Below are 27754 nucleotides of genomic sequence, written 5' to 3' on the forward strand. Positions count from 1 at the left end.
AGTTGCTCCAAGATGCTTAAAAGCTGACCCAACTTTCAACAATGTGGCAGGGACCAAGCTTCTGTGTGGCACAGTAGGGGTTCCCTTGTGACAGATCCTCCTTTTGGGGGTTGCTTGCTATGGGTAACTTTTCATAAGCTCCAACCTCCCACTCCACTCTTACATTGTGGTTATATTTTAATGCAGGGGGTAAGAAAAACCTTTTTGTTGGTTTGGGCTACAGTCCACTCAGTGACAGATCTAAAAGCGATTTACCATAAATCGTTTTTCCTATAGCCTTTGATTAAGGATTTTCTGTGCAAACATATGCAAGAGCTAGATGGCTATATGATTGTTTCTTTAAGGGCTGCAGGTGGCTATTTACCTCCAGGCTAAATTGGTAACAACCCTTTTTAGAGGTCTTATATTGGTCTTTAGGGCTGGGCTCATTGAGACTTTAGTTACTGATCAGCCCCACCCGTGTATGAGCTGGCTATCGTTTGCTCAATCTACGGAGGTAAGGTAGGACAACAGCTACTATAGTAATGTGTCCATCCATTTTAGGATTGGTTCCTTCACTGGTGGTGAAGGATTAGTATCTACAGCCCAGGCTATGCCTATGATATAATTTGCTCCTGTTTGGTTATTTCATAAAGGGATACACCATGACTCCTTCTTGGCTGCTCACCAGTAGACCTCAGTAGTGAAGGTTTGTCCTTGCTGGGGTGTTTGGTGGCACAACTAAAGTACACATTGAGATTTGTGACATCTCTGCTGCAGTTGGGTGTCCTTTATATCCTAAAGGTACTGCTTTGTTTGGCTACAGATCAGAAAATACAACAGGGAAGGTGGTCTGTACTTTCTGGTTTTGTGCCGCACGCCAGAAACGCACATCATTGAGTCTGGTGATGACATTTCTGCTCATAATTGTTATATTGCTGCACATCAGACCTACACAAGATTGGGGTCTGTCTGTGGGGTTTTTGTGTCCTGTATTACTGCCTTATTGGTTGCTTATCAGAAAGGCAGCAGGAAAGATTGATGGCAGGGGTAGTACATATACTGCCTTTGGTAATCGGTACAGCACCACAAGGTGGCGTCGTGCTGATTCAGACAGTGCTATTAACGGCAATAGCTGCCGCTTTTAGGCATGCGATTTGACATGTGAGTCGCATGCCAAATCGCTTCAATATGGATGTGCTATCTCTATTCAGAATTGTTAGATTGTTGCACATTAGAGATATACACGATTGAAGTTTGTCTGTGGGTCCTGTATTACTGCCTTATTGGTTGCTTATCAGAAAGGTAGCAGTGAAGATGGATGGTCCTGATTTTGTTGGAAAATACAAATTGAACCTGTGCCATGGGTAGTACACATACTGCCATTGGTAATCGGTGCAGCACCACAAAGTGACGTGCTGATTCAGACAGCGCTATTAACAGCAATGGCTGCCGATTTTAGGCATGCGACTTTGACATGTTGAGTTGCATGCCAAATCACTTCAATATGGATGTGCTATCTCTATTCAGAACTGTTATATTATTGCACATCAGAGATATATAAGATTGAGGTCTGTCTGTGGGTCCTGTATTACAGCCTTATTGCTTATCAGAAAGGCAGCAGTGATGACGGATGGTCCTGATTTTGTTGGAAAATACAAAATTGAACCTGTGCCAGGGGTAGTACACATACTGCCATTGGTAATCAGTGCAGCACCACAAAGTGGCCCGTGCTGATTCAGACAGTGCTATTAACGGCAGTGGCTGCCAATTTTAGGCATGCGATTTGACATGTTGAGTCACATGCCAAATCACTTGGATGTGCTATATCTATTCAAGATTGTTGTTGCACATCAGACACATACAAAATTGAAGGTTTACTGCCTTATTGGCTGCATATCAGAAAGGACACAACAGTGAAGGTTGTTTGTCTTTTTCTGATTTGTTTTTGCTGCTCAGCAGGGAGACACATTAAGGGTAATGACATCTCTGCTCAGTATTGGTATAAGCTACACATCAGACATACACAAAGATTGAACATTGTTTGTGTCCTGTATGTCCTATATTTACTGACTTATCGTCCGTATATCAGAAAGGCACAGCAGTAAGTGGTGTTTCTCATTGATCTTCCTTGCTGTTTCTTAGGTATACACAGTAGGGGGTTGTTGGCTGCACGCCTCCAGGGAGCCACAGCATGGGGACCCCTTGTTTGTTCGACCCGAAAACTGCTTTTCCTGCGACCTGTGTAATCTTGAGGTCTGTGGTTCCGTAAGCAGGGACTGCTGGATACGCTGCGACCTGGAGTCGCACAGTCACGAATGATACCCTTTGGAAGCCATAGTATGACTTCTCATGCGTCTTGCAGTCCCAAGTGGCAGGTTGGGTCGCACGGGTGTGGGAACCCTAAGCTTATCTGTCCCTTCTGGTTCAGGTTTTGCAATGCTGCAGGAATACTCATTGTGGAGTTATTGCCTTATTTTGCAGTAGACCAGAAAGATCGCAGCTGTAAAGGCTGTCTGTTGTTTCTTTGTTTTTATGTTGCTGCACAGCAGAAGTACTCAACATTGAAGCTTGTTGGTGCTTTCTGTTTCATGTTGCCTTACCTTATGGCACTTCAGAAAAACACAATGCTGTAGGTTGCTTGTGTTCTTTCTCTGTTGGTTCTATGTAACTGCACTACAGAACTGCATAACAGGAAGGATTGTCTTTTAACTGTACTTGGTGGTTCGTCATAAATACGCACCATAGAAGTTTGGGTCTTTCTGTCTTCTCTTTATAGCCTTGTTTTGCTGTACATCAGTAAAACACCACTGTAAAAGGGGGTTCCGTCCTTTCTGTATTTACCAGTTATGACCTAGCTAGCTGCACTTCAGAAATGCGCCGCATTTAAGGTGTGTTTGTGTCTTAATGCTTACATATTGGCCGCACATCAGAAAACCAGACTGTGAGGTTCAGATTTGGGTCTCTTCCCATATTTGATATTTTGGTTTAGCTAGTCACACTCAGATACACAACATTGATGTCTATGCTTGTGTCCTTTCTGTCTAAATCTATTGTGCTATGTCAACAATCTATGATTTTTTTATTTGTGATATTAATAATACATGTATCACCTTTTTGTATTTCAGCCTTCTCTTCCGTGAAAGGGCCAGGAGTTCTGGTGCAGATGTCACATGTCAGAAAGCCTCGACCCCTTACATTCAGGGATGCCAGAGCCATTTCCTAGGGTTGAAGCCCAGTAGAGTTATGGGTCACTGAAGGAAGGCGATAATGAATCGCCCTGTTTAATAAGAACTTAGGAAGTTCGGTTCAGAGGAGTTTTATGGCCTGAAGATGAAGTATAAACATGTATACCCGACCAAATAGGTTACAGCTCGGTGCATGGCCTTCATTTTGCCCTTCTAGCAAAACTAGATGTAGCAATATGAGTGTTCTTCTCCTGCTATAGATGTTAATCTCCTGAGTAGGCTCTCAGGCGTAAGTAAAACTATAGATTGGGCATGCCTTAAACCCAGGGATTAAGTTTTTGTTAATCTATTTCCCTTAAGTAGGTTTCCCTTCAGTCTTTGCTGACGTAAAGCTAAAAATGAACAAAAAGGGGTTGTCTGTCAGGGGCCCCCCTTTTTTGGCAGTTTTATTTCCCTGGACAGGGTTGTGTTAAGACAGGCCCCCTTATGGATCAATGTAGTGTCCTTGTCTTACAACACAGGTCTCCGATTAATCTTTTTAGTGGTTCTAAACAGCACCTATAGGCAGAATAGGCCATTGTTGGTAGATGTGTGACAGACAACATTGATAACCTACAAGTTTAACATGTTTTCTGATTCTATCTTTAAGAGCCCAGTCCACCTAGATCCTGCATCCGAAACAGAGAAGGCAGGGACACCGGTGGAGTAGACCGGCAGATCAGCCGCATGATCCAGCTATGATACCTTCATCAAGCATATGGAGTAAAGGTAAAGCTTACTGCAGAACCGAGGTTCGCCAAGAGTCTTGCAGTGGTCCCACCCTAAGGTAGGCCTGAGGTACTTGATTATCCTCTCAGGTGTGCCGTCCTGGAAGATGACTTGAGAAAAGTACTAGTTACTTACCGGTAACTGTCTTTCTGGGAAATCTTCCAGGACGGCAGGCCTACTTCCCACCCGTTGGAGGAGGGAAAATTTTAGAACACTAGAAGGTGAGTGCCTATGAGGAATGATTTCCCTTGTGAACCAGGTTCAGGAGTTACTTCTCTACAAACTGAGGATCAGGGGGAAGGGTGTGGACTTAAAACAGCTGTTGATTGATTGTGTTTCCTGTGGGGAGGAGCCTCTCATCTCTCAGGTGTGCCGTCCTGGAAGATTTCCCAGAAAGACAGTTACCGGTAAGTAACTAGTACTTTTTTATTTTTTCTGTGTGTGAATATTTGGAAGTTCAGGAATCGCATTCTGCTAATTGCGGTGCAACTCTGCATAGGAACCATTCAGCTTCCAGGCTTTATTGCCAAAGCTTAATTGAACAAAATTAGGTTAAAAGCTGATTGGCTACCATGCACAGCTGCAGCAGATTCTGAGTACTTCATGCAACATTAAAGCTTAATTTTTTTAAAATGAAAAAAACAAACATGTTAGACCTTGCCTGATCTGCGCAATGTTTTTGCACAGAGCAGTCTTGATCCTCCTCTTCTGGGGTCCCCTGGCGGCGCTCCAGGCTCCTTCTCTTGAGCAAGTGCCCCCCTGGGAAGCCATTTTCCATGGGGCACCTGTACGTGCTCACTCCCGAGTCCATGTGTCTATTGACACAGAGCGGGTGGCTCGGTCCCGCCCCCTCACTTGGTAAAGCATTTGATATCAATCTGCACAGGGAAGAGGGAGACAGCAGCGAAAGCCGCTGCTCTCATGCACACCGCTGGATCGGATCGGGTTCAGGTAAGAATAAAGGGGGGGGGGGGGGTGAATCTGCATCACAGAAGGTTTTTCAACTTAATGTATACTTTCATACTTTACAACCACTCTCTCAGTTTTAGTAAATCTCCCCCTGTGTGTAGCGAAGGTGGTCTTGGAAAATTGTGGTGCTGGGGGCATGCCCAGAATTGAGTAACTGAGCTTCCAGCAGTTGCCCCTTCAATAATTGTCTAGTGCTGATGTTACAGGGAGAAATAAAAGCTGTTTCTCTATACAAGAACTAAGTAAAAGTCTTGAAGGTACATTTGGCTCTTTCCTTTATGAACCCTTTAAAGTTAAACTACAGGCAAAAAAAAGTTAATTTAAATAGCTCCTTATTAGCCACAAAGCATATAGACCAACTTTTTGTGCATCACACACACACACACACACCCTTCTATCTCTCTCCTTTCTTGGATAAAAATTGTTCATCAATAATGACAGGCTTCTCAAACACAGATTTAATTACCTTATTACAAGCCAGGATAGAAAAAGGCCTGGTGCATCTTTTTCACTGATTGGTGCATCCTGAAAAATATAATTTTACTTTTGCGTGGTTTCTAGATTATATAAAAATAAAAAAATACCTCGCTAGAAAAACAACAAGCAAACAAACAGCAACAATAAACCATCTAATATCTCATGGTGCTAATGTGAAAATTATATATACAAAGTTGCGCTAGGTTAAGTAATCTCTATAATGAGAAAATAGCAATCTTTATCATGTGATAAAAACATGTGCACGTGAATAAATCATTAGTGAAAAAATCAAATTACACCAATACAAAAGGTAAAAATATGTAGATAAATGTCCATATACAAAATGGTGCAAAAAAAACTGTCCTTTCTCTTAAATATAGTTGATAGATGTATACACAAAAAAGAGGTGGGTAGTGAGATCCACAGCAGGTAACAGAGTCCGGGTGGTTTAGCTTGCTCTTTAGTACCAAAACAAAGAGAAAACTAGGGTATGAAGCTCTATATATGATAACCCTTACCGGAACTGGTGGACCCCCTCAAGAGCAGGGTCATACAAGCAGACAGATTAAGCCCTCTGCGGGGACACTTGGATCCTCCGATATCTCCGGTCCTTAGATTACCTTGGATAGTCACAGGGGAATTGGCCAGAAAGTGATGAATCACTCATCAGCTGAATGTCTTTAATCTGAGAGACAGAAACTGCTCCTTGCTGATGGAACCCCTAGCAACCTCTGAAGGAACTCTGGTTGAGAGTCCTCAACCAATAGGGATAAAACTTTTTCGCAGAAGAGAGTTTAACAAGACTCGCGGCCATTTATTAAAATTAGAAGAAAAGAGGTTTAACCTTAAACTACGTAGAGGGTTCTTTACTGTAAGAGCGGCAAGGATATGGAATTCCCTTCCACAGGCGGTGGTCTCAGCGGGGAGCATTGATAGCTTCAAGAAACTATTAGATAAGCACCTGAATGACCGCAACATACAGGGATATATAATGTAATACTGACACATAATCACACACATAGGTTGGACTTGATGGACTTGTGTCTTTTTTCAACCTCACCTACTATGTAACTATATTTAAGAGAAAGGACACTGTTTTTTGCACCAATAGGTTTCTAGATTATGTTGTATTAATTTCAACAGAAAACGCCTACAGTTATAGAACACATTTAATATTCTTTAATAAGGTACCATAAATATGTCATATTTATATTTTATCTTATCAGTGAGGCCATTTATGTACAGTGACATGGTAGTACATTAGAAAAATAGTAAGAAAACACACATAAAGCACCAATGTCACCTGTATGCCTAGGCTAAAGTAAACCTGTCCTGAGAGATATATGAAGGCTCTCATTACTGACCTCTTTCTGAAATTCTTGTCGCCTACCCATTATTCTGACCCAATGATTTCAATGCTTTTTAAATCACTAACCCACAACAACAATGCAGGGAAAGATAAGTCCATGTCTTTATCTGCATTCTTGTTCTGTGTCACAGACTAATTATTGAAGCATGAAGACCAGCACCATAGCCAGGCAACTAGCATTTTCTGAAGGGTGACTGCATGGGCATCCTCCTTAATGGAAAAGGGAAATACATTGTCCATTACTAGCATGACCATGCTGTAAATATGTGCATTTTGTGTATCTGCTAAGGTCTGTTTAAATCACCACAATGCAACTGAGCTCGCTGACAAACCTCAGAACCAGAATAGCTAGTTCCTTGCATATGAGATGGGGAGATTTCTGAAATCCTCTAGATCAGTGGTTCTCATTCCTGTCCTCAGGACCCACTAACAGGCCAGATTTTAAGTATTACCTTGGGGATATGCAGACTAGAATACCGCAATTACTGAGCAGCAAATGATATCACCTGTAATGTATTTCAGTTATCTTGCAAACCTGGCCTGTTAGTGGGTCCTGAGGACAGGAGTTGAGAACCACTGCTCTAGATGTTTTTCACTATTCGTAAAGCAAATCATATACTTGAGCTATATACAGTATCTCACAAAAGTAAGTACACCCCTCACATTTTTGTAAATATTTCATTATATCTTTTCATGTGACAACACTTAAGACTTAAACTTTGCTGCAATACTGGTCACTGGAAGTTCAACATGGCACCTCATGGCAAAGAACTCTGAGGATCTGAAAAAAAAGAATTGTTGCTCTACATAAAGATGGCCTAGGGCCAGTCATGGTGAACCTTGGCACCCCAGATGTTTACGAACTACATTTCCCATGATGCTCATGCACTCTGCAGTGTAGCTAAGCATCATGGGAAGTGTAGTTCCAAAACATCTGGGGTGCCAAGGTGCGCCATCACTGGTAAGCTATAAGAATATTGCCAAGACCCTGAAACTGAACTGCAGCACGGTGGCCAAGACCATACCGCGGTTTAGCAGGACAGGTTCCACTCAGAACAGGCCTCTCCATGGTCGACCAAAGAAGTTGAGTGCATTTGCTCAGCGTCATATCCAGAGGTTGTCTTTGGGAAATAGACATAGGAGTGCTGCTAGCATTGCTGCAGAGGTTGTGGGGGGGATGTCAGCCTGTCAGTGCTCAGACCATACGCATCACACTGCATCAAATTGGTCCGCATGGCTGTCGTCCCAAAAGGAAGCCTCTTCTAAAGATGATGCACGACAAAGCCCGCAAACAGTTTTCTGAAGACAAGCAGACTAAGGACATGGATCACTGGAACCATGTCCTGTGGTCTGATGAGACCAAGATAAACTTATTTGGTTCAGATGGTGTCAAGCGTGTGTGGCTGCAACCAGGTGAGGAGTACAAAGACAAGTGTGTCTTGCCTACAGTCAAGCATGGTGGTGGGAGTGTCATGGTCTGGGGTCACAGGGGAACTGCAGTTTATTGAGGGACATGTACTGTGACATATTGAAGCAGAGCATGAACCCCTCCCTTTGGAGACTGGGCCACAGGGCAGCATTCCAACATGATAGCAACCCCCAAACACACCTCCAAGACGACCACTGCCTTGCTAAAGAAGCTGGGGATAAAGGTGATGGACTGGCCAAGCATGTCTCCAGACCTAAACCCTATTGAGTATCTGTGGGGCATCCTCAAACGGAAGGTGGAGGAGCATAAGGTCTCTAACATCCACCAGCTCCGTCATGAAGGAGTAGAAGAGGACTCCAGTGGCAACCTGTGAAGCTCTGGTGAACTACATGCCCAAGAGGGTTAAGGCAGTGCTGGAAAATAATGGTGGCCACACAAAATATTGACACTTTGGGCCCAATTTACACTGTTATACAAGCTGTACACTCACTACTTTACATTGTAGCAAAGTGTCATTTCTTCAGTGCTGTCACATGAAAAGATATAATAAAATGTTTACAAAAATGTGAGGGGTGTACTCACTTTTGTGAGATACTGTATATATGTATATGTGTATATATATATATATATATATATATATATATATATATATATATATATATATATATACTGAAAGGCATGGGTAATTAGTGGCTTTGGTGGGTGTAGGCTGCTGGATGTCAGTGACACAATCGGTACCTGGGCTACCAATTTACTACTGCAAACTCAATATCTGGGGGCGCACACAATACCTAAACACTATGTTAAAAGAAATTTTATGAAAAGGCCTTTCTTTTCTAATAAGTCACCATTTTTTTCCCAATAAAAACCTGGGAAAAAAATTGTATAATACATTAGTGTAGACTACAAATGCTAAAAAGTATAATGTGCAGAACCGAAACACCACGTAAATAAAAAAAAAATTGCTCTGGATTTAGAGAGAAAAAGACCAGGAACCTAGGTAGTGAACCATTTTAGCTTCGGATCTAGTTTAGATTCAGTTCACATTGACAGCGGAGGGGCGGTAAAAACAGGTGGTTGACCTGCATTTTTACTGCCATCAACAATGCTTTGTGGTATAGCAATTTTAACTTGGCATGTTAAGTATTTGTAAAATTCCCATTGAGATAAACAAAAAATCCCTCTGGGAATTGAAAAACAGGCATCACCTCCTGAATGTCTGTAAACTGGCTGTCAACCTCTGTTTAAAAAGCGATCCACAGCAGAATGTTTTTCTGATAGCCGTAAATTTTGCATGTGTACTTATCCCCACAGCTTCTAACAAAAAATGCCTGTGGTGTGTGATTTGTCGCCTTGACTTAAGATGAATCCAGCGCTGGGTGCTTTTACATTCTGTTTTGCTGCAATCAAGCTTGTGGTGGAAAACCGGCTTCTTTACAGAACACGTGTCCCATTTCCAAACAGCACCCTTTAGTAATGTCAGGAACAGCTTGATCACAGTAAAACGGAAAATTGTATACTCACCTTTCCGTAATTTTCCTTTCCTGTCGTATCTTCATGGCAGCATACACTTTGGGTTGTGACTCCGCCCCTCACAACCTGATAGGACCACATAGCTATAAGTTGTAAAGATGGCCCCCGCCCCAGTATTCTCCGTATATATCACGGGTGGGAGATTGTATGCTGCCATGAAGATACGACAGGAAAGGAAAATTACGGAAAGGTGAGTATACAATTTTCCGTTTTCCTGTCGCATCATGGCAGCATACATTTTGGGGAGTAACTCGCAAAGACTGGGTGGGAATTCAAACTAAGTTTATTAACAAAGAATAGAAGAATTGGCCTGGATAACGGATCTTCCGAAATCCACTGTGGATAAGCAGGCGGAATCCACCTTGTAATGGGACATAAAGGTGTTCCTGGAAGACCAGGTGGCCGCTCTGCAAATTGTCTCCGCCGAGACTCTACAATATGCCGCCCAAGAGGTTGCCACTGCCCTGGTGGAGTGTGCCCTTAAGCCCTCAGGTACTCGATGACTACTCAGTGAATAGGCCTTTTTGATGGTCTTCACCAGCCATGACGCAATGGTGCATGAGGATGCCGCTTGACCTCTCCTGAATCCATGCGGAATGATTAGGAGACTTTCCATTTTCCTGATGGATCTGGTAGCTGAGAGATACTCCAGGACATTACCCTTGACATCCAGTGGGTGAGGATCGCCCTGTTCCGTACTGAGTGCTGGAAGGTTAATCTCCTGGTTGAAGTGAAAGGATGAGGAGGTCCGAAGGTCTTAAGACTAATTTGTCTGGGAATACAACCAGATATGGATCACTGACCATTAAAGCTTGCATCTCTGACACCCTCTTAGCCGATGTTATGGCTATCAGTAATGAGATTTTCAGCATCAGATCCCATAAGGATATGTTCTCATTAGGAAAGAAGGGCTCCTTAGATAGGGCTTCCAGTACGACTGAGAGGTCCCAGACTGGGAAGGAAGGTTTCCTAGGAGGCCTCAACTTCAGACAGGCCCGCTGGAACTGGACCACAAGGGGATCTTGTGCCCATCTGATTCCTGTCAAGGCGGATAGGGCCGAGACTTGCACCTTTAGGGTACTTGATCTAAGATCTTTCTCTAGGCCTAGTTGAAGGAACTCCAGGACTTGTGACACTGAGGATGAGTCCCAACCTTGCTGTTGAGCGAAGGCGATAAACTTCTCCCAGACTCGCCTGTACGTGTTATTCGTGGTAGGCCTCCTGGCCTGGAGTAGGGTATCCACCACCCTCTGGGAACAGCCTTGCTCTAGGTACCTAGCCCTTTCAGTCTCCAAGCCATCAAATGTAGCTTCTCCGGGTTCGGGTGAAGAAGATGACCCTGGGAGAGTAGGTCTGGTGACAACGGAAGGGGCAGGGGATCTGCCGTATTCAGCTGCATCAAGGTGGTAAACCATGGCCTCCTCGGCCAGAAGGGAATCACTGCCACCACCAGTGCCGATGACTCCTTGAGTCTCTGGAGAAACCTCGCTATGAGTGGAGTTGGAGGGAAGATGTATCCTAGATGGAAATTCCAGGGGTGCAGGAGACAATCCATCCCCTCCGCCGAAGGGAATGGTATTCTTGATAGGAATCTCCGGCATTTCGCATTCTCCGGAGTTGCCGCCAGGTCTAGCTCTGGTGAACCCCAAGTCCGGGATATGAGGGCGTAGGCCTGCGGGTTCAAAGACCACTCGTGGTTGGAGGTGAAATTCCTGCTCAGCGAGTTGGCCAACACGTTCTGGACTCCCGGAATATAGACTGCCCTTAAGCTTGACAGATTCAGTTGTGCCCACTCTAGAACAGGACGGACCTCCTGCATCATGGACCTGCTTCTGGTGCCCCCCTGCCTGTTGATATAGGCAACCGCAACCTTGTTGTCCATTCTCAGAAGAACATGCTTCTCTCTCAAGAGGGAGCTGAAGGACAGGAGCGCCTGGAATGCTGCTCTCATCTCTAACACATTTCACACTGCGTCCTGTGCCCTGAATGGCTAGCGGCCTTGAGCCGCAAAGTCCTGATAGTGGGCTCCCCACCCCTGCAGACTGGCATCTGAGGTCACCGTCTCCTGGTGAGGGGTGATTATGTGTTTGCACCTTCTCAAGTTGCGAGGCCGTGTCCACCACAGCAATGATTGCTTCACCTCCTGAGGGATGTGAATCGACTGAGACATTGAAATACCGTTCCACTGGCGCAGGAAGGAAATTTGGAAAGGCCTCGAGTTCCATTGCACCCACTGAACCATCGGAATGGTGGATGCCAAGGAGCCTAGGATACTGAGGCATGTTCTGGCTGGTAGCCTTTTGGCCGAGATAATCTTCTTCACTTTCTGGATAAGGGGAGGAATCTTCTCCCTTGGAAGCTCTACCGTGTTCTCTCTCGTGTCTAGCTCGGCCCCCAAAAAGACCATCCTCTGAGTGGGGTGAAAACTGCTTTTCTTCCAGTTTATCAGCCACCCTAGGGACTGCAAAGTGGAAACCAGGATTTCCCGATGCTGGATGAGAGACTCCTTGTTGTCCGAGAGAAGCAGGATGTCGTCCAGGTAATGGTGGACTCTCTCTCTCTCAAGTGGGCTATCACGGGCAATAGGACCTTCGTGAATGTCCTGGGTGCGGTGGAGATTCCAAACGGAAGACTTCGAAATTGGAAGTGCCAGCTGTTTATAGTGAAACAAAGGAATCTCTGGAACTCTGCGTGGATCGGGATATGCAGGTATACGTCTTGAAGATCGATCGAGAGCATCCAATCTCCCCGATTTATCGCTTGGAGGATTGACTGAAGGCTTTCCATCCTGAACGTTTCTACCCGGATTGACCGGTTGAGGTTTTTTAGGTCCAGGACAGGACGAAAGTCCCCCGACTTCTTTCTTACTAAGAAGAGTGGGGAATAGAAACCTTGACCTCTTTGGGATGGTGAGACCTCCACTATTGCTTGCTTCCTTAACAGATCCTGGATACTGGACCAAGGACAGCCTTTTCTCTCTGGAAAGAGGAAGCCTGGTTGCACAGAAGTGACCCCTTGGGGGGTGGTTTTTGAACGACCACCTGTGCCTGACCCAGATGGTGGATACTGTCCATGGGTCTTTTATCAATTCCGCCCAAACCAACTTGAATCTTGTGAGCCTGGCACCCACTATCGCCGGTTGGGCAGGCGTACCTTCAAAAAGGTTTCTGTTCATTGGAGGCAGGAGCTTTGGTTTTTTTGGAATTTGAGGAAGGACGTCTGAGGGTTCTTCCAAGTTCTCCTATACTCCTTCCCAGGCCTATAGGATTTCGCATCCCTGTATCTTTCCGGGAGATTACGCTTGAAAGGGGGCGCTCTTTGTTGTTTCGGTCTTCTATCTGAAGGGATAAGACCTGACTTCCCGCCTGTCACTTTGGATATTGCTGTATCCAGCTTTGCACCGAAGAGGTTAATCCCATCATATGGGACCCTGCACCAGTTGGACTTTGAGGCCGGGTCGGCCGATCAGGGTTTAAGCCATAACGCCCTCCTGGCCATTACAGTGGCTAACATGGATCTTGAAGCGGACCTAATGGTATCCACAGAGGCTTCCGCCACAAAGTCTCCTGCGAGACTGAGTTCCTGTAGGGATCTTGATCTGCGCCTTCGGCAACGAGTTTTGCGGTGTTCGATGACCAACCGGAAATAGCTTTGCCGACAGCGGCCAGTGCCACTGCTGGTCTGCAGGCGCCTCCTGCAAAAACGTAAGCCCTCTTAAGGTCCGTATCCACCTTTCTGTCCAGTACATCCCTGAACGTCACTGCATCCTCAATGGGGAGCGTCACATGTCTGGCTAGGCGCATCAAAGAGGCGTCCACCACTGGAGGGGAAACCAGGGGAGATACCCTGGGCTCTTTTAGAGGATATAATTTAGTAAGTCTGTTAGACTAACTTTCTTCTCTGGATTCTGCCATTCTTCCTTAATAAGCTCATCCAGTTCCTCTATAAATGGAAAGGCTTCAGGCACCTTCTTGAGATTCGGGAAATACTTCCTCTGTTTCTGCTGTACCTCCTCAGGTTCCTCCCAGTTTATCGCTTCCTTGACCGATTTCGCAAAGGGCCCTATGAGCGAAAAATCAAACCCTGCTGCCGCCTCCAGTTCTTCCTCGTATGACGGGAATTCTTGTTCCCTTGACGTACTGGGATGGGATGGTGAGGCGCTCAGGGCTGTAGCCTCCACATCTGGAGTTGAGACATGTGTAGCAGGGACTCCGGTAGGTTCTATAGTGACCAGCTCTTTTTCCCTGGTGGCTTTATCCATACATCTGCGGCAGGCCAATCTGTCTGGTAGGGCTGTGGCCCCGCATACCCAGCAAGCATTCCCCGCTGGACGGGAAGGATGTGCAGGAGACTGACGCCTACGAGCAGGGGATCTTCTGTAATGGGAATGTCTATGCCTAGAGTAGGAACGGCTCCTCCTATGGCTTCCCCTGTGGGCTGAGCGACTTCTGCCGTGTGAGCGGCTTCGCCTATGACTGGAGCAGCTTCTCCTGCGTGAGGTCTCTCTTCGCCTTGATTTAGACGACCTTGATGACCTGGTGGGGCTGACCAATTAGGCAGCATTAGTACGATCCTGCTCTCTTTTTCAATCTTCACTACTTACCATGAACATGCCCCCCCCTTACCTATTGGGCTGATGGTGATCTGCTGGGGCAGCGGTCTCCATGGAAAGGAAAACTGTGATACACCTGGAGGGATACAGGCAGGTATAAACATGCAAGCAAACAATCAGAGGTACCAGGGGAAAGAGAGAAACACTTACCCCAAGGGGGGAGCGTCAGAGGTGAAGCAGAGCTGATAGCACCGTCAAATATCCTCAGGAAACTGGAGGCATCAGAAAATGACAGTCTGAGCCTTTTAAAAGAACCGCCATGGCCGCCGGGGTCACGTCCCGCCCGCACATGCGCAGTAGCGCCGAGCCGTGCTCGGCGCCATCTTGGAACCTGGCAAACGTGCCAGGACGCCCTAAGAGCGCGCACTGCGCATGCGCGGAAGCGCCGAGACACCCGTCCGCACAGGGGAGAGACAGGGAAGAACCACAATGCCCAGAAAGCCACACCACAGAATGGAAAAGGCAGATGGAGACCGCTGCACACAACTAAGCCTATTTAAGGCTTATACTGGAGCCGCACATACCCCTGAGATCACCAGAGTGGGGTTCCTTCCATCTAGCTCATTTAGAGGCTGTACAGGCAAGGACTTCCACCCAGGAGAGGCTAGAACCTGGCTGGGGCGAATTCGGTAAGGGGGTGCTTCTGACATCTTCAGTCCTTCAGGTGAGGAAAAATAAGAGAATACTGGGGCGGGGGCCATCTTTACAACTTATAGCTATGTGGTCCTATCAGGTTGTGAGGGGCGGAGTCACAACCCAAAGTGTATGCTGCCATGATGCGACAGGAAAGCAGGATGTAAAGACAGCTTTAGCAGACTACTTGTCACCTTGGGAAGCAATCATATTGGCCATGTTCCATTGGCAGCAGAAAAGTACACATACTTCATTCATTGTCAAATTGCACATATATCTTCAGCGTGCTACTCTTATGTTCTGAACCTAGTTGCACTTATAACAAGAGGTCACTGGATTTAAGATAGTCAATATGGCTATGAGAACACTTTAGGGTAAAATCTTGGTGATGTAGCTAATTAGATGCTGCTTGAGTTTTTTTTTTCCCTGTGTTGCCCCGAATTGCCAACAAATAGCAAAGCTTTTACTAACACCTTATTTCCTGTCGCATCATGGCAGCATACACTTTGGGTTGTGACTCCGTCCCCACAACCTGATAGGACCACATAGCTATAAATTGATGAGAAGGCACCCGCCCCAGTATTCTCTTATTTTTCCTCACCTGTCAGGACCGCACTGATCAGCACCCCCTTACCGCTTTGCCCCAGCCAGGTTCTAGCCTCTCCTGGGTGGAAGTCCTTTCCTGTACAGCCTCTAAACGAGCTAGATGGAAGGAGCCCCACTCTGGTGATCTCAGGGGCTCTTTTTTTTCGTTGTCTCTGCTGGCCATAATATAAGCCTTAAACAGGCTTGACGTGTCAGCAACCCATATATAAGCCTTAAACAGGCTTGCCGGTGGAATGGCCTCAGAAGATTCACTCTGGCCTCATAGATATAAGCCTTAAATAGGTTAGTTGTGTGCAGCGGTCTCCCCCCACTTTCTCCCACCTACTTGGTGTTCCTGGGCTTTGTTGTTCCCCTGTAGGCTTCCCTGTGTGCGCTGAGCATTCTCGGCGCCCTCGCGCATGCGCAGTGCACAGTAACAGGGCATTCTCTGCCTATGCCAGGTTTCAAGATGGCGCCGGGTGCCGCGCGGCGCTACTGCGCATGCGCGAGTGCTCGGCGTTCATGGCGGCAGTTTTAAAAAGCCCTGCTGTGTTGCTGACTTGAGACTGATTTATAGCCATTTAAAACGCTCTGCAAAGGTAAGTACCTATGCTATCTGTCTACCTATCTTCTGCCTTAATTTCTTTCTGCATGTCTTAAATCTTGCTGTATCTGCAGGCTTCACCACTCCTTCACTATGGAGACCGCTGCCCCAGCAGGTCACCGCCAGCCTAATAGGTAAGGGGGGGGAAGACACGGTAAGTAGTGAAGATTGAAAAAGAGAGCACTACTAATGCTACCTAAATTGGTCAGCCCTATCAGGTTCTCAGGAACGTCTGCTTCAAGACATAGAGACCTCGCACAGAAGAAGTCGCTCCAGACACAGATGGAGCCGCTCATACCGCAGGAGAAGCCGCTCAGGCCACAGAGGGAGTCGCAGAAGGAGTCGGTCTAGATCGTACTCAAGACACAGTCGCTCCCACCATAGAAGATCCCCTTCGCGCAGACCCCGGTCTCCAGCGCGCCACTATGCGGTGCGGTTGTCTTCCCGGATAAACTGGCCTGTCAAAAGTGCCTTGAGGAGGCCACCAAAGAAAGAGTCTCGGATACCGGAGAATCCGCTGGAATTTCAGCTCCGCAGGCCTTGATTCCGGAAACAGAGTTTTCTATGCACAGTGCCTCCCCCAATCCGGCCAGTACATCAAGAGAGCAAGACTCTCTGTCTGATAATGAGGGACTGGAGGTATCGGCTGGCTTTGACTTTTCTCTAATAGAGCCTTTTGTCAAGTCGGTTAAGGAGGCAATAAACTGGGAGGAACCCCAGGAGGTCCAACAGAAACAAAGGAAGTATTTCCCTTACCTTAAGAAGGATCCAGAAGCTTTCCCATTTATTTGCGGAGCTGGGCGACCTAATCAAGGAGGAATGGCAAAGACCCGAAAAAAAATCCAGTCTAAATAATAGACTTCTCAAACTGTATCCGCTCAAGGAGCCTAAAGTAACCCCCCTGGTTTCTCCTCCTGTGGTGGACGCATCTTTGATGCGCCTAGCCAGGCATGTTACACTCCCTATAGAGGACGCGGTAACATTCAGGGACGTGCTCGATAGGAAAATCGACACGGACCTTAAGAGGGCCTACCTGTCGGCAGGAGGCGCCTGCAGGCCAGCGACAGAAAAAAAGGAAGTATTTCCCTTACCTTAAGAAGGATCCAGAAGCTTTCCCATGTATTTGCGGAGCTGGGCGACCTAATCAAGGAGGAATGGCAAAGACCCAAAAAAAAATCCAGTCTAAATAATAGACTTCTCAAACTGTATCCGCTCAAGGAGCCTAAAGTAACCCCCCTGGTTTCTCCTCCTGTGGTGGACACATCTTTGATGCGCCTAGCCAGGCATGTTACACTCCCTATAGAGGACGCGGTAACATTCAGGGACGTGCTCGATAGGAAAATCGACACGGACCTTAAGAGGGCCTACCTGTTGGCAGGAGGCGCCTGCAGGCCAGCGATAGCGCTCGCAGCAGTGGGTAGAGCCATTTCCAGCTGGTCCGCAAACGCTGAGAAGCTCGCATTGGAGGGTGCAGACCAGGAGAAAATAGTAAAAGCTTTGCAAGAACTAAGCCTAGTGGGGGGACTTTGTGGCAGAGGCCTCTGTCGATACAATCAGGTCTGCATCTAAGTCTATGTTGGCCTCGGTAATGGCCAGAAGAGCACTATGGCTGAAGCCCTGGACAGCGGACCCCGCCTCCAAGTCCAATTGGTGTTGCATCCCGTTTGATGGGGAGAACCTTTTTGGGGCGAAGTTGGACTCAGCCATTTCAAAGGTGACTGGCGGCAAGTCCTGACTTATCCCTTCGGATAGAAGGCCAAAACAACAGAGACCTCCTCCCTTTAAACGAAACCTTCCACAGAGGTATAGGGATGCAAAAGCGTACAGGCCTGGGAAGGAGTACCGAAGGAGCTGGAAAAATCCTCAGTCATCCTTCATGAAATTTCAAAAGCCCAAGACTCCCACTTTCAGTGACCAGAAGTCCTTTTTGAAGGTGCTCCTGTCCAGCCAGCAGTAGTGGGAGCCAGACTCTCCAGATTCAGGCGGGTCTGGGCGGAAATTATAAAGGATCCCTGGACTCTGGCCACCTTCAGATTTGTCCACAGGTGGTCCTTCAAAAGTCGACCCCCAAAGGATCAATTTTGTCTAACCCATCTTCCTCCATCTCAGGAAAAAAGGATGTCACTGATGAATTATGTTCAGGACCTTCTCCGAAAACGGGCTATAGTAGAAGTTCCACCAGCACAGAGGGGCAAGGGATTTTATTCCCCGCTGTTCCTCATCAAAAAGAAATCGGGGGATCTGCGCCCGGTTCTAGATCTAAAGAATCTCAACAGGTCCATCCGGGTGGAGTCATTCAAAATGGAAAGCTTACAGTCTATCCTCCAGGCCATAAATCTGGGAGACTGGATGCTTTCCATAGATCTCCAGGATGCCTAACTGCATATCCCGATTCATGCTGCATTCCAAAGATTCCTGCGATTCTCAGTGGATCACGGGCACTTTCAATTTCAGAGTCTTCCCTTCGGAATCTCGACAGCCCCCAGAACATTCACGAAGGTCGTATTACCAGGGATAGCCTCCTTGAGAGAAAAAGGTCTAAGGGTCCACCACTACCTGGACGACATCCTCCTCCTCTCAAACAGCCAGGAATCCCTCGTGCAACACCGGGAAATCCTAGTTTCCACACTAAAGAGTTTGGGATGGATAATAAATTGGGGAAAGAGCAACATCCAGCCCACCCAAAGGATGGTCTTTCTAGGGGCCGAACTGGATACCTGAGCAAATACAGTGGAGCTACCACTAGAGAAAATACCTCCATTAATTCAGAGAGTAAGAAAATCAATCTTGGCACCATCCTTACCAGCCAGAGCATGCTTCAGTCTTCTAGGCTCCCAATGGTCCGGTGGGCACAATGGAATTCGAGACTCCTTCAAACCTCTTTCCTGCGCCAGTGGGACGGTTTGTCCATGTCCCAACCGATTTACATCTCGGAGGCCAGTCTATCACTGCAGTGGTGGACGCGTCCTTGCAACCTCAGGTGATGCAAACAGATAGTCCCCCCCATCAGGAAGTAGTGACTTCGGATGCCAGCCTGGAAGGTTGGGGGGCGCACCATCTACATTACGTGGCTCAGGGCCACTGGCATTTCAGAACCCAGGACTCTGTCTCAAACATACTGGAGATGAAGGCAGCCTTTCAGGCCCTTTTGGCCTTCAGCACCTTTCTGAGAGGGAAACAAGTTCTCCTAAAGATGGACAACAAAGTGGCAGTAGCCTACATCAACAGGCAGGGGGGCACCAGGAGCATCTCTATGATGCAGGAGGTCCGCCCGGTGATGCAATGGGCTCAACTGAACCTTCTGGATCTGAGGGCGGCTTACATTCCAGGCGTTCAGAATCTCCTGGCGGATTCACTCAGCAGAACCTTTATTTCCAACAACGAGTGGTCTCTGAGCCCCCAAGCATTCACCCTCATATCCCAGACCTGGGGTCCTCCGGACATAGACCTCGCAGCAACACCAGCAAACACGAAGTGCCAGAGATTTTTGTCCAGGATTCCCTTTCCTTCAGTGGAGGGAACGGATTGTCTCCCAACACCCCTGGAACTTCCGCCTAGGCTACATTTTTCGACCAACTCCCCTCATAGCCAAGTTCCTTCTGAGGCTCAGGCATTCTGCAGCTCTAGTGGTGACTGTGATTCCCTTTTGGCCGCCGAGGCCTTGGTTCACTACCCTCCTACAGTTGAACACAGCAGACCCACTCCCCCTTCCAGTATCAGCAGACTTACTGGCTCAGGGCCAGCTGCTTCACCCGAACCCGGAGAAGTTACATCTAACGGCCTGGAGGCTGAGAGGTCTAGATTCCTAGACCAAGGCTGCTCTCAGAAAGTAGTGGATACTCTACTCCAGGCTAGGAAGTCTACCACGAATAACACCTACAGAAAGATCTGGGAAAAGTTTGTTTCCTTTGCCCATGAGCAATGTTGGGACTCTTCTTCTCCATCAGTGTCGCAAGTTCTCGAGTTCCTCCAATCAGGCCTGGAGAAAGGTCTTGGGTCCAGCACCCTGAAGGCGCAAGTATCAGCCATCTCTGCCTTGACAGGAGTCAAGTGGGCCCTTAATCCACTTGTTGTTCAATTCCAAAGGGCCTGTCTAAAATTAAGGCCCCCTAGGAAGCCTTCATTTCCGGCCTGGGATCTCTCAACTGTCTTGGAAGTCTTATCCAAAGAGCCTTTTTTCCCACCCGAAAACATCTCCCTTTGGGATCTGATGCTAAAGGTCTCATTCCTAATTGCTATAACATCAGCAAAGAGAGTCTCAGAGATGCAAGCTCTGCTAGCCAAAGAGCCGTACCTGATCATCTACCCGGACAGGCTACTCTTGAAGCCTTTGGATCGTTTTATTACGAAAGTCTCCTCTTCATTCCACTTTAACCAGGAGATCAATCTTCCAGCCCTTGTCACGGATCAGGGCGCTCCTCATCCACTGGATGTCAAGGGCAATATTTTGCAATATCTGTCAGCAACCAAGCCGTTCAGAAAATCGGAAAACCTCCTAATCATCCCACACGGGTTTAAAAAAGGCCAAGCGGCATCAGCCCGTACCATCGCCTCATGGTTGGTAAAGACTATCAAGAAGGCCTACTCCCTGAGCACCTTACAGATTCCGGGGGGCTTAAGGGCGCACTCTACCAGGGCAGTGGCTACTTTGTGGGCAGCCTACTGTAGAGTCTCAGCGGAAACCATTTGTAGAGCGGCCACCTGGTCTTCCAGAAACACCTTTATATCCCATTATAAAGTGGATGCTGCACACCTATCAGCAGTAGATTTCGGGAAGGCCGTTATACAGGCCAACTCTTCTATTCCTTGTCAATAAACCTACTTTGCATTCCCACCCTGTCTGGCGAGTTACCAAAGTGTATGCTGCCATGATGCAACAGGAAAACGAAAAATTGTATACTCACCTTTCCTGTCGCATCTTCATGGCAGCATACAATCGCCCACCCTTCTAAGGTGATATATATACAGAGAATACTGGGGCGGGTGCCTTCTCATCAATTTATAGCTATGTGGTCCTATCAGGTTGTGAGGGTGGAGTCACAACCCAAAGTGTATGCTGCCATGAAGATGCGACAGGAAAGGAAAATTATGGAAAGGTGAGTATACAATTTTCCGTTTTCTAGTCCAGGTAATTGCAGTGACCTTTTCTTAAAGTGGAACTTGAGTTACAAAATTATGTCCTGCTAGATCACTTCAGGCTGGCCCATTTTTCAGGTAAAACATTAAAAATCATTCAGATATCACCACCGAAAGTCAAAGACGTCAAATGTTGTCCTTGGGCTGGAAGTGGTTAAAACTCCAGTAATACACTGTCTCATCTTTCTTCTTACTCTGCACATGCTCAGTGCTCTTTTTTTAGACATTGCTAAATTTGAGGCCAATCTGCTGTCAGCCTTAGACCTTATTCATACCAAGGTGCAGAGAATTCAGGTTTTCTGCACGTTCTGCAAGTGCATAAAAAAAAAAACAATTGTTCTCCATGTGCCCTGTTCACACCACTACACTGGTAACACGTGCAGATTTTTTCTGCAGGGGAAAAAAAACAGACTTGACATCAACATTGGTGCGAATAGGGCTCATAACTTATGCGCATGAAAACTGATTTGAAACTGATGTCAGTTTTCCCATCAGTTCAGTCAGTTTTCTTGCACATATGATGTGAACGAGCCCTGAAAGTGGAATTAAACCCTCCTATCCTTTACAGCCAAGGAAGCTACTCCTGTTTGATCTGGAACTGCCATGGTGCTGCACATGTGCTCAGTTATGACGCCAGCCATTTGATGGTTTGACAGTTTGGTTGAAGACACAAGCAATTGTGACAGTTAGCAATCCCGGCATTCCAGGAATGTAACTGATTTCTGAAACCATTAAATCGATGGGTTTAGTTCCGCTTTATGATTTACTGCTGTTCACGGGCTCTGGGCTTCAGCAAAATGGCAGCTTCCAGCAAGAAGAAACAGGAGCAATGCTGGAGGCAATTTACAGCACACACTAATTTTGGTAGCATAATTATTAATGTGGAATGTATGGGGGTTATTTTCGAAAGGCTAATCCACTTTGCACTACAAGTGAAAACTACAAGTGTGAGGTGCACTTGAAATTGCACTCAAAGTGCACTTGGAAGTGCAGTCGCTGTAGATTCGAGAGGGACATGCAAGGAAAACAAAAAACAGCATTTTAGCTTGCACATGTTTGGATGATAAAATCAGCAGAGCTTCCCCTCATTTCAGATCTACCCCTCAGATTTACAGCGACTGCACTTCCAAGTGCACTTTCAGTGCAATTTTAAGTGCACTTTGCACTTGTAGTTTGCACTTGTAGTGCTAAGTGGATTTGCCTTTCGTAAATAACCCCCTATGTTCCTTGCTAAAGAACATAATTTTTTATCAAGGTGTTATAGGTAAAGTTCCACCTTGATCTGTCATGTGCTTGCAGCCCTAACAAATGTGATAGCTAATTTGTCCTAGAAATACATTTTGTGTTCATGCTGATATGTTATTCTGAATTCTTCATTTGAATATACTTTGGATTGCGAGTGACGTGGTATATGAGCGTTTCGCAATATGATCTATTTTTTTTTTTTTAATCCTGACTCAGTTTGCAAGCGTTGTCTCGCAAGACAGGGGGCGCAGTGTCTCCGAGCGTCCTCGTACCTCTGGCCAAATGTGGTACTGCATACACCAGCAGTGACTGTGGAACCAATTATCCGAGATTCCATTGATTCCTATGGGAAACTCGCTTTGATATACGAGTGCTTTGGATTACAAGCATGCTTCTGGAACGGATTATGCTCATAATCCAAGGTACTACTGTACTTTTTTGCAAGTCAACAGAATGTCATTGTTGTACAATATACTTTCTATAGGTGGCTTTTAAAATCATAAGCAGTTGCCTGGGTTTACCCCTATGAAATATGGATTTGTGTATTGGACACCTGCATGTGTTAGCAATATGATCTCCTGTTCTATTATTCTCTGAATGGAGAACCTGTCACACATGAGTCAAGATAAGTGTGGTCAAGGTTCCATCTATGGCTCCTGTGACATCAGCCTTTTATTGTGACTAGCCAAGCTCCTTGTTTTTTTTTAAACTCTTTATTTAACAGATAACTTAACATGACAGAGAGATTGGACACAATAGAAAGGAACAAAAACAACAGACAATGGATATGAATGACAATTTCAAAAGCCGTATCAATTACCTAGCTTGAAAAGCCTGTTATGGAAGCAGTAAACTGCCTGGCAGTATAGAATGTTCTACCTGTAGGGGGGGCTGACGTAGGTCCAACTCCAGACATCCAAAGGTGTAAACACATACATAGGAGTGCAATCTGTGCACTCTGCAAGTGCAGTTGCTCCCGAGCTTAGTAAATGAGGTAAAGCTTCACTTTGTAAAAAATGCCCAATCATATGCAAGGAAAATTTAAAAAAAAACAGCATTTTTGCTTGCACACGATTGGATAATGGAAGTCGGCAGAGCTTCTGCTCATTTCCTAAGCTCTGGAGCAAGTGCAAAGTGCACAGTCTATTTGACTTTAGTAAATCTCCTTCATGGATTCAGGCACAGGGAAGAGATTGAGTGGAAATGCAAAGGAAAGAGAATAAAAAGGGGGGATGGGGGGGGGGGGGGTAGTGGAAGGGCAGAGTAGTAAGTTGGGGTGGGACAGGAATGGTAAGGACGGAAGGGGGGGGGGGGGGGGTAGTGGGAGACAGGGATGAAACCCTGACCTATCGTGCCTGTATCACAAGTGTAACGGAATGGAAGGCCCAGAAAATAGAATTTTTTCACACCTCCTCTGCCAATAAGGAATCACAGTCCCGAAAACACATGAACAAAGTCAAGTGGAACTAGGTATTTCTAAATTTCTCTTCTGTGCCCTTGAGTGCCAACCATGAGGCTTTCCATACGGTGTATTTCAGTGATTTTGGAGAGCCACAGGAAGGGGGAGTCTCCTGCTTCTAGAGGGCCAGGATGAAAGTCCTAGCGGCATTTACTAAATGAGCCAATATAGTCTTTTTGAAGTGCATCCTGGGCAGGTGAGACACGTGTCACAGGTATTTGGTCTGTACCTTGATCAAAATCAGTAAATTGCTTGTTAACACTGGACCAAAAATGTTTATCACATGTTCAGAAAACGTGTAGGAGAGTACCCAGTGCTTTCTTCCATCTCCAACAGTTGCCAGTGGTTCGGGGGAATAGTTTATGTAGAACTGGCGGGACTCTGTACCACGGCACCAGGATCTTGATACCTGTTAGCTATAGATGGGTACCCCAAGTCTGATTTCCATTTAAGTAAAAACAATCGTGTGAAATCCTTCTCTGGAAGGACTAAGAGCTTGTATGTGGCGGAGACTGCATGAGCTGACGGCGGGCCATGAGACCGCACATATGCGTTCAAAATCCATTTCGGAGTTGAAGTGCATGCCACTCTTCACAGATTAAATGAGGTAGGGGCGTAGTTGTTGGAGTCTCTCGCCGCAATTCTAAGGGAGGATCAACCATTTTCTGAATAGAGGGGGCGGTTTTCAGGCCCGTACCACAAACAAAATCTGGTGATCTGTGATTCCAGGTGAAAACGCTAGCTTCCCAAGTATCATAGTCAGGTAAAAAGCCTGCGGGACGATTCTGCCAGAATCATTAGCTTGAGAAAGGGCTCGTGGAGTAGCAAGGTCCTTGAATTTGAATGTGCACTCATATTGGGATATAATATGAGAGAACTTGGAGCCAATAAAGTGTGCAGTATACAGGTATGCTGACCAGGGGAGAGCGAAAGGACCTTATCATTCTACTGCTGTTCTCTCACTGTCCAATCACAGGCGGTGCCTATAACTGCAGTGGAGAGAAGTCAGGTCACCAATATAACTTGCAGAGCAATGTAAGGCTGTGATCACACGGGAGCAGACAGCTGTCAAGGAGCTATACCTCTGTGGCAGCTGTCCTTTCATGACTGCAGTAGAGGGACGATTCAGCTCATCGCACACAGCTTTTTTTTTTGTACAAGTGCCATGCGATTCTGTGCAGTGCAGCTCCAGGCCTTATTGCAGTGTAAATGGGATACACAGAAAATAAAACAATTGTTTTTTGTGCGTCCTTGCAGTGACAGGCGTTTTACAATGCAGTAAAACCCCCTGTCACCTCAGTATGTGCGAATTAACCCCAAGTACAAGGTCAAAATGATAAATTCTTTGGCAAATAAACAGCTCTACTCTAAAGTGCTACTATGTATTTCACTGTGTGCCAAGAATTCAGCTTTGGCTTGTTACCAATCTTTGCAATGCTCCCTAAAATATCAACGTGTACCCAATCTTTTTCTCACTGTGGAATGTGCCAATATTTAAAAAGCACTTATCTCATTTTGAAGCGTACAGCCTTTACCTTATTTTCGATGAGAAACTCTTTCACAAGCGGTACTGTGTGTTTAGAGAAAACATAGAAACATGGGCACTAAAAGAGAGAAAAAAAAATGAATTTTACCTTAAAAGAGGTGTAACATGAAATGCAATAGCAGCAGTCCTTGGCACCCCTTTAAAAAGTGATCTGCGGTGGAACACTTTGCAGCAGACAATATGTTGCCTCTTCACCTGTTTTAACCCTGAAATGCCAGCACCACTCAGTTGCAGAATGGCTGTGAAGTGGTCCCATTCACATGCAGAGATACAGCCTGCTAAACATGGCCACTGTGTTAGATTAGGGGGTAGATGGGGGTGGTAAACCCACAGTTCAACTGCCTATTTTTACCACAACCCCCCTGCCCACAAGTGTGAAGGAGCCATTAAAGAGACCCTATGTTTAGAATGTACACTGAGCTGCACATGCACAGCTCAGTGTACACTCTCCACACTCCTCGGCACTGGAATGAACAGCCAGCTGGCTGAGGATTCAGCACCCACATGAAGCGAGGAGATGATGCCCAGCACCCACGAGGGACATTGTGAGTATTTCATTGTTTGAGTATAGGTACAGTATTTGCAAAGTTTAATTATTCTTTAAAGTGATTATTAAAGCTGTTATTTTTTTAATTTATTAAAACATTAAACATGTTATATTTACCTGCTCTGTGCAATGGTATTGTACAGAGCGGCTCCAATCCTCCCCTGCTGGGGACCTTTGTGTCTCCTCTTCAGTGTCTGCCCCATAGCAAGAGGCTTGCTATGGGGCAGACGTGCAGGCTCGATCCTGAGCTGGGCTGTGTGCATCCATAGACACATACAGCGTGGCTTAGACCCACCCCAGATTACCTCTCATAGGATTTGACTGACAGCAGCAGGAATCAATGGCTTGTGACAACAGGAAGAGAGGAGAGGAGAACTGAAGCTGGGACAGCTCTTGATCGATACAGATAAGCGTCTATGGGAGGGCTAGGAAGCGCTGCTATTATAAGGTTCTTACCTTAATGCTGAGAAACACATTGATTTAAAAAAGAAAACCTTTTGCCTTTACAGCTGCTTTAAAGAGGTTTTAACTCCCCCACCCCCAAAAAAGAGATCCTGTACCCTTATAGCAGATTAAACAGCACAGTGCTTGTGCTGTCTAATCTGTCCCTCTCTATGATGTAAAAAACCTGGTTGATCCTGCATGTTGTTCCTGTTACCCCCTTAGTGTGCTGACCACGGTAATCATGGCTGCTGATCCATGATACCATGGTCAGCTTACATGCCTCCATCATCCACTGCTCTCCTCCCTCCCTGCGTGTCTGCTCCTGTGTGTGAGCCACCTCCTCTGCCCCTCCCAACGCTATTAGTAGCTGGCAGTAAAGTTAAAATACCTTTAGAATGTAAGCTCTACAAGCAGGGCCCTCCTGTCCCTTCTGTATTGAACTGTACTGTAATTGTGCTGTCCCCCCTCTACATTGTAAAGCTCTGCATAAACTGTTAGCGCTATATAAATCGTGTATAATAATACCGTAATTACTGCCAGCCCCTCGGTTCTACTAAGCTATGCTACCCTGTGTACATGTTTGTATAAAATTGTGCCTGTAAATACTTTATTTCAGTTCATTTCTGGCTGATCACGTGACCTCTGTCTGCTCTCCTCTCCCAATCTAAGGGCTACAGCGGGAGGGGCTGACTGGATAGCACAGCAGTCATGTGACCTCCCGGCTGACATCAGAGGGGGATCTTGGCCCCTCCCGCTGTAGCCCTTTGATCAGAGGAGGAGAGCGGCCAGAGGTCATGTGACTGGCCAGAAACGATCTGAAAAAGGGTATTTACGGGCACAATTTTATACAAACATGTACACAGTGTAGTATGGCTTAATAGAACAGAGGGGCTGGCATTAATCTTTATATGACTTTACAACCACTTTAAGTTGAAACTACATTCTTCTTTGTCTTGCTGTACTTAACTTTTGTCTTACTTGTGGAAATGCAAAAATAAAAAAAGTAATACAAAAAAAACACAGAATGGTCAAACATTTTAAATGCTTAGTTGCAGTGTTTTTCATTTCCATAAGAACCTATTTAAAATGGCGCGTTGCAATCAGGGGCGTAACTACCACCATAGCGACCCATGCGGGCGCTATGGGGCCCGCAGCCAAGTGGGGCCCAGTGAGGATGAGAGCACAACCGGTACAGTCTCCCAGCCAGGGGAACAGAGAAGAGAGGAAGAGG

General features: G+C 46.2%; 1 protein-coding gene across 2 annotated transcripts in view; it reads right to left on the reverse strand.

Moving 5' to 3' along the window:
• Positions 1-27754, reverse strand: part of LOC141146698 (UTP--glucose-1-phosphate uridylyltransferase-like) — a 90938-nt gene that overhangs the window by 1733 nt on the left and 61451 nt on the right. Inside the window, exons 7-8 of one of the 2 annotated variants that reach the window (XM_073633177.1) lie at positions 25522-25590; positions 5371-5429 (exon numbers count right to left, since the gene is read on the reverse strand). In XM_073633177.1, the coding sequence (XP_073489278.1) occupies positions 5371-5429; positions 25522-25590 (128 nt within the window). The remainder of the gene's footprint in view (positions 1-5370; positions 5430-25521; positions 25591-27754) is intronic. The other variant, XM_073633178.1, reaches the window with a different exon arrangement.

This window comes from Aquarana catesbeiana, linkage group LG06 (assembly GCF_042186555.1).
Source record: "Aquarana catesbeiana isolate 2022-GZ linkage group LG06, ASM4218655v1, whole genome shotgun sequence".
NCBI lineage: Eukaryota > Metazoa > Chordata > Amphibia > Anura > Ranidae > Aquarana > Aquarana catesbeiana.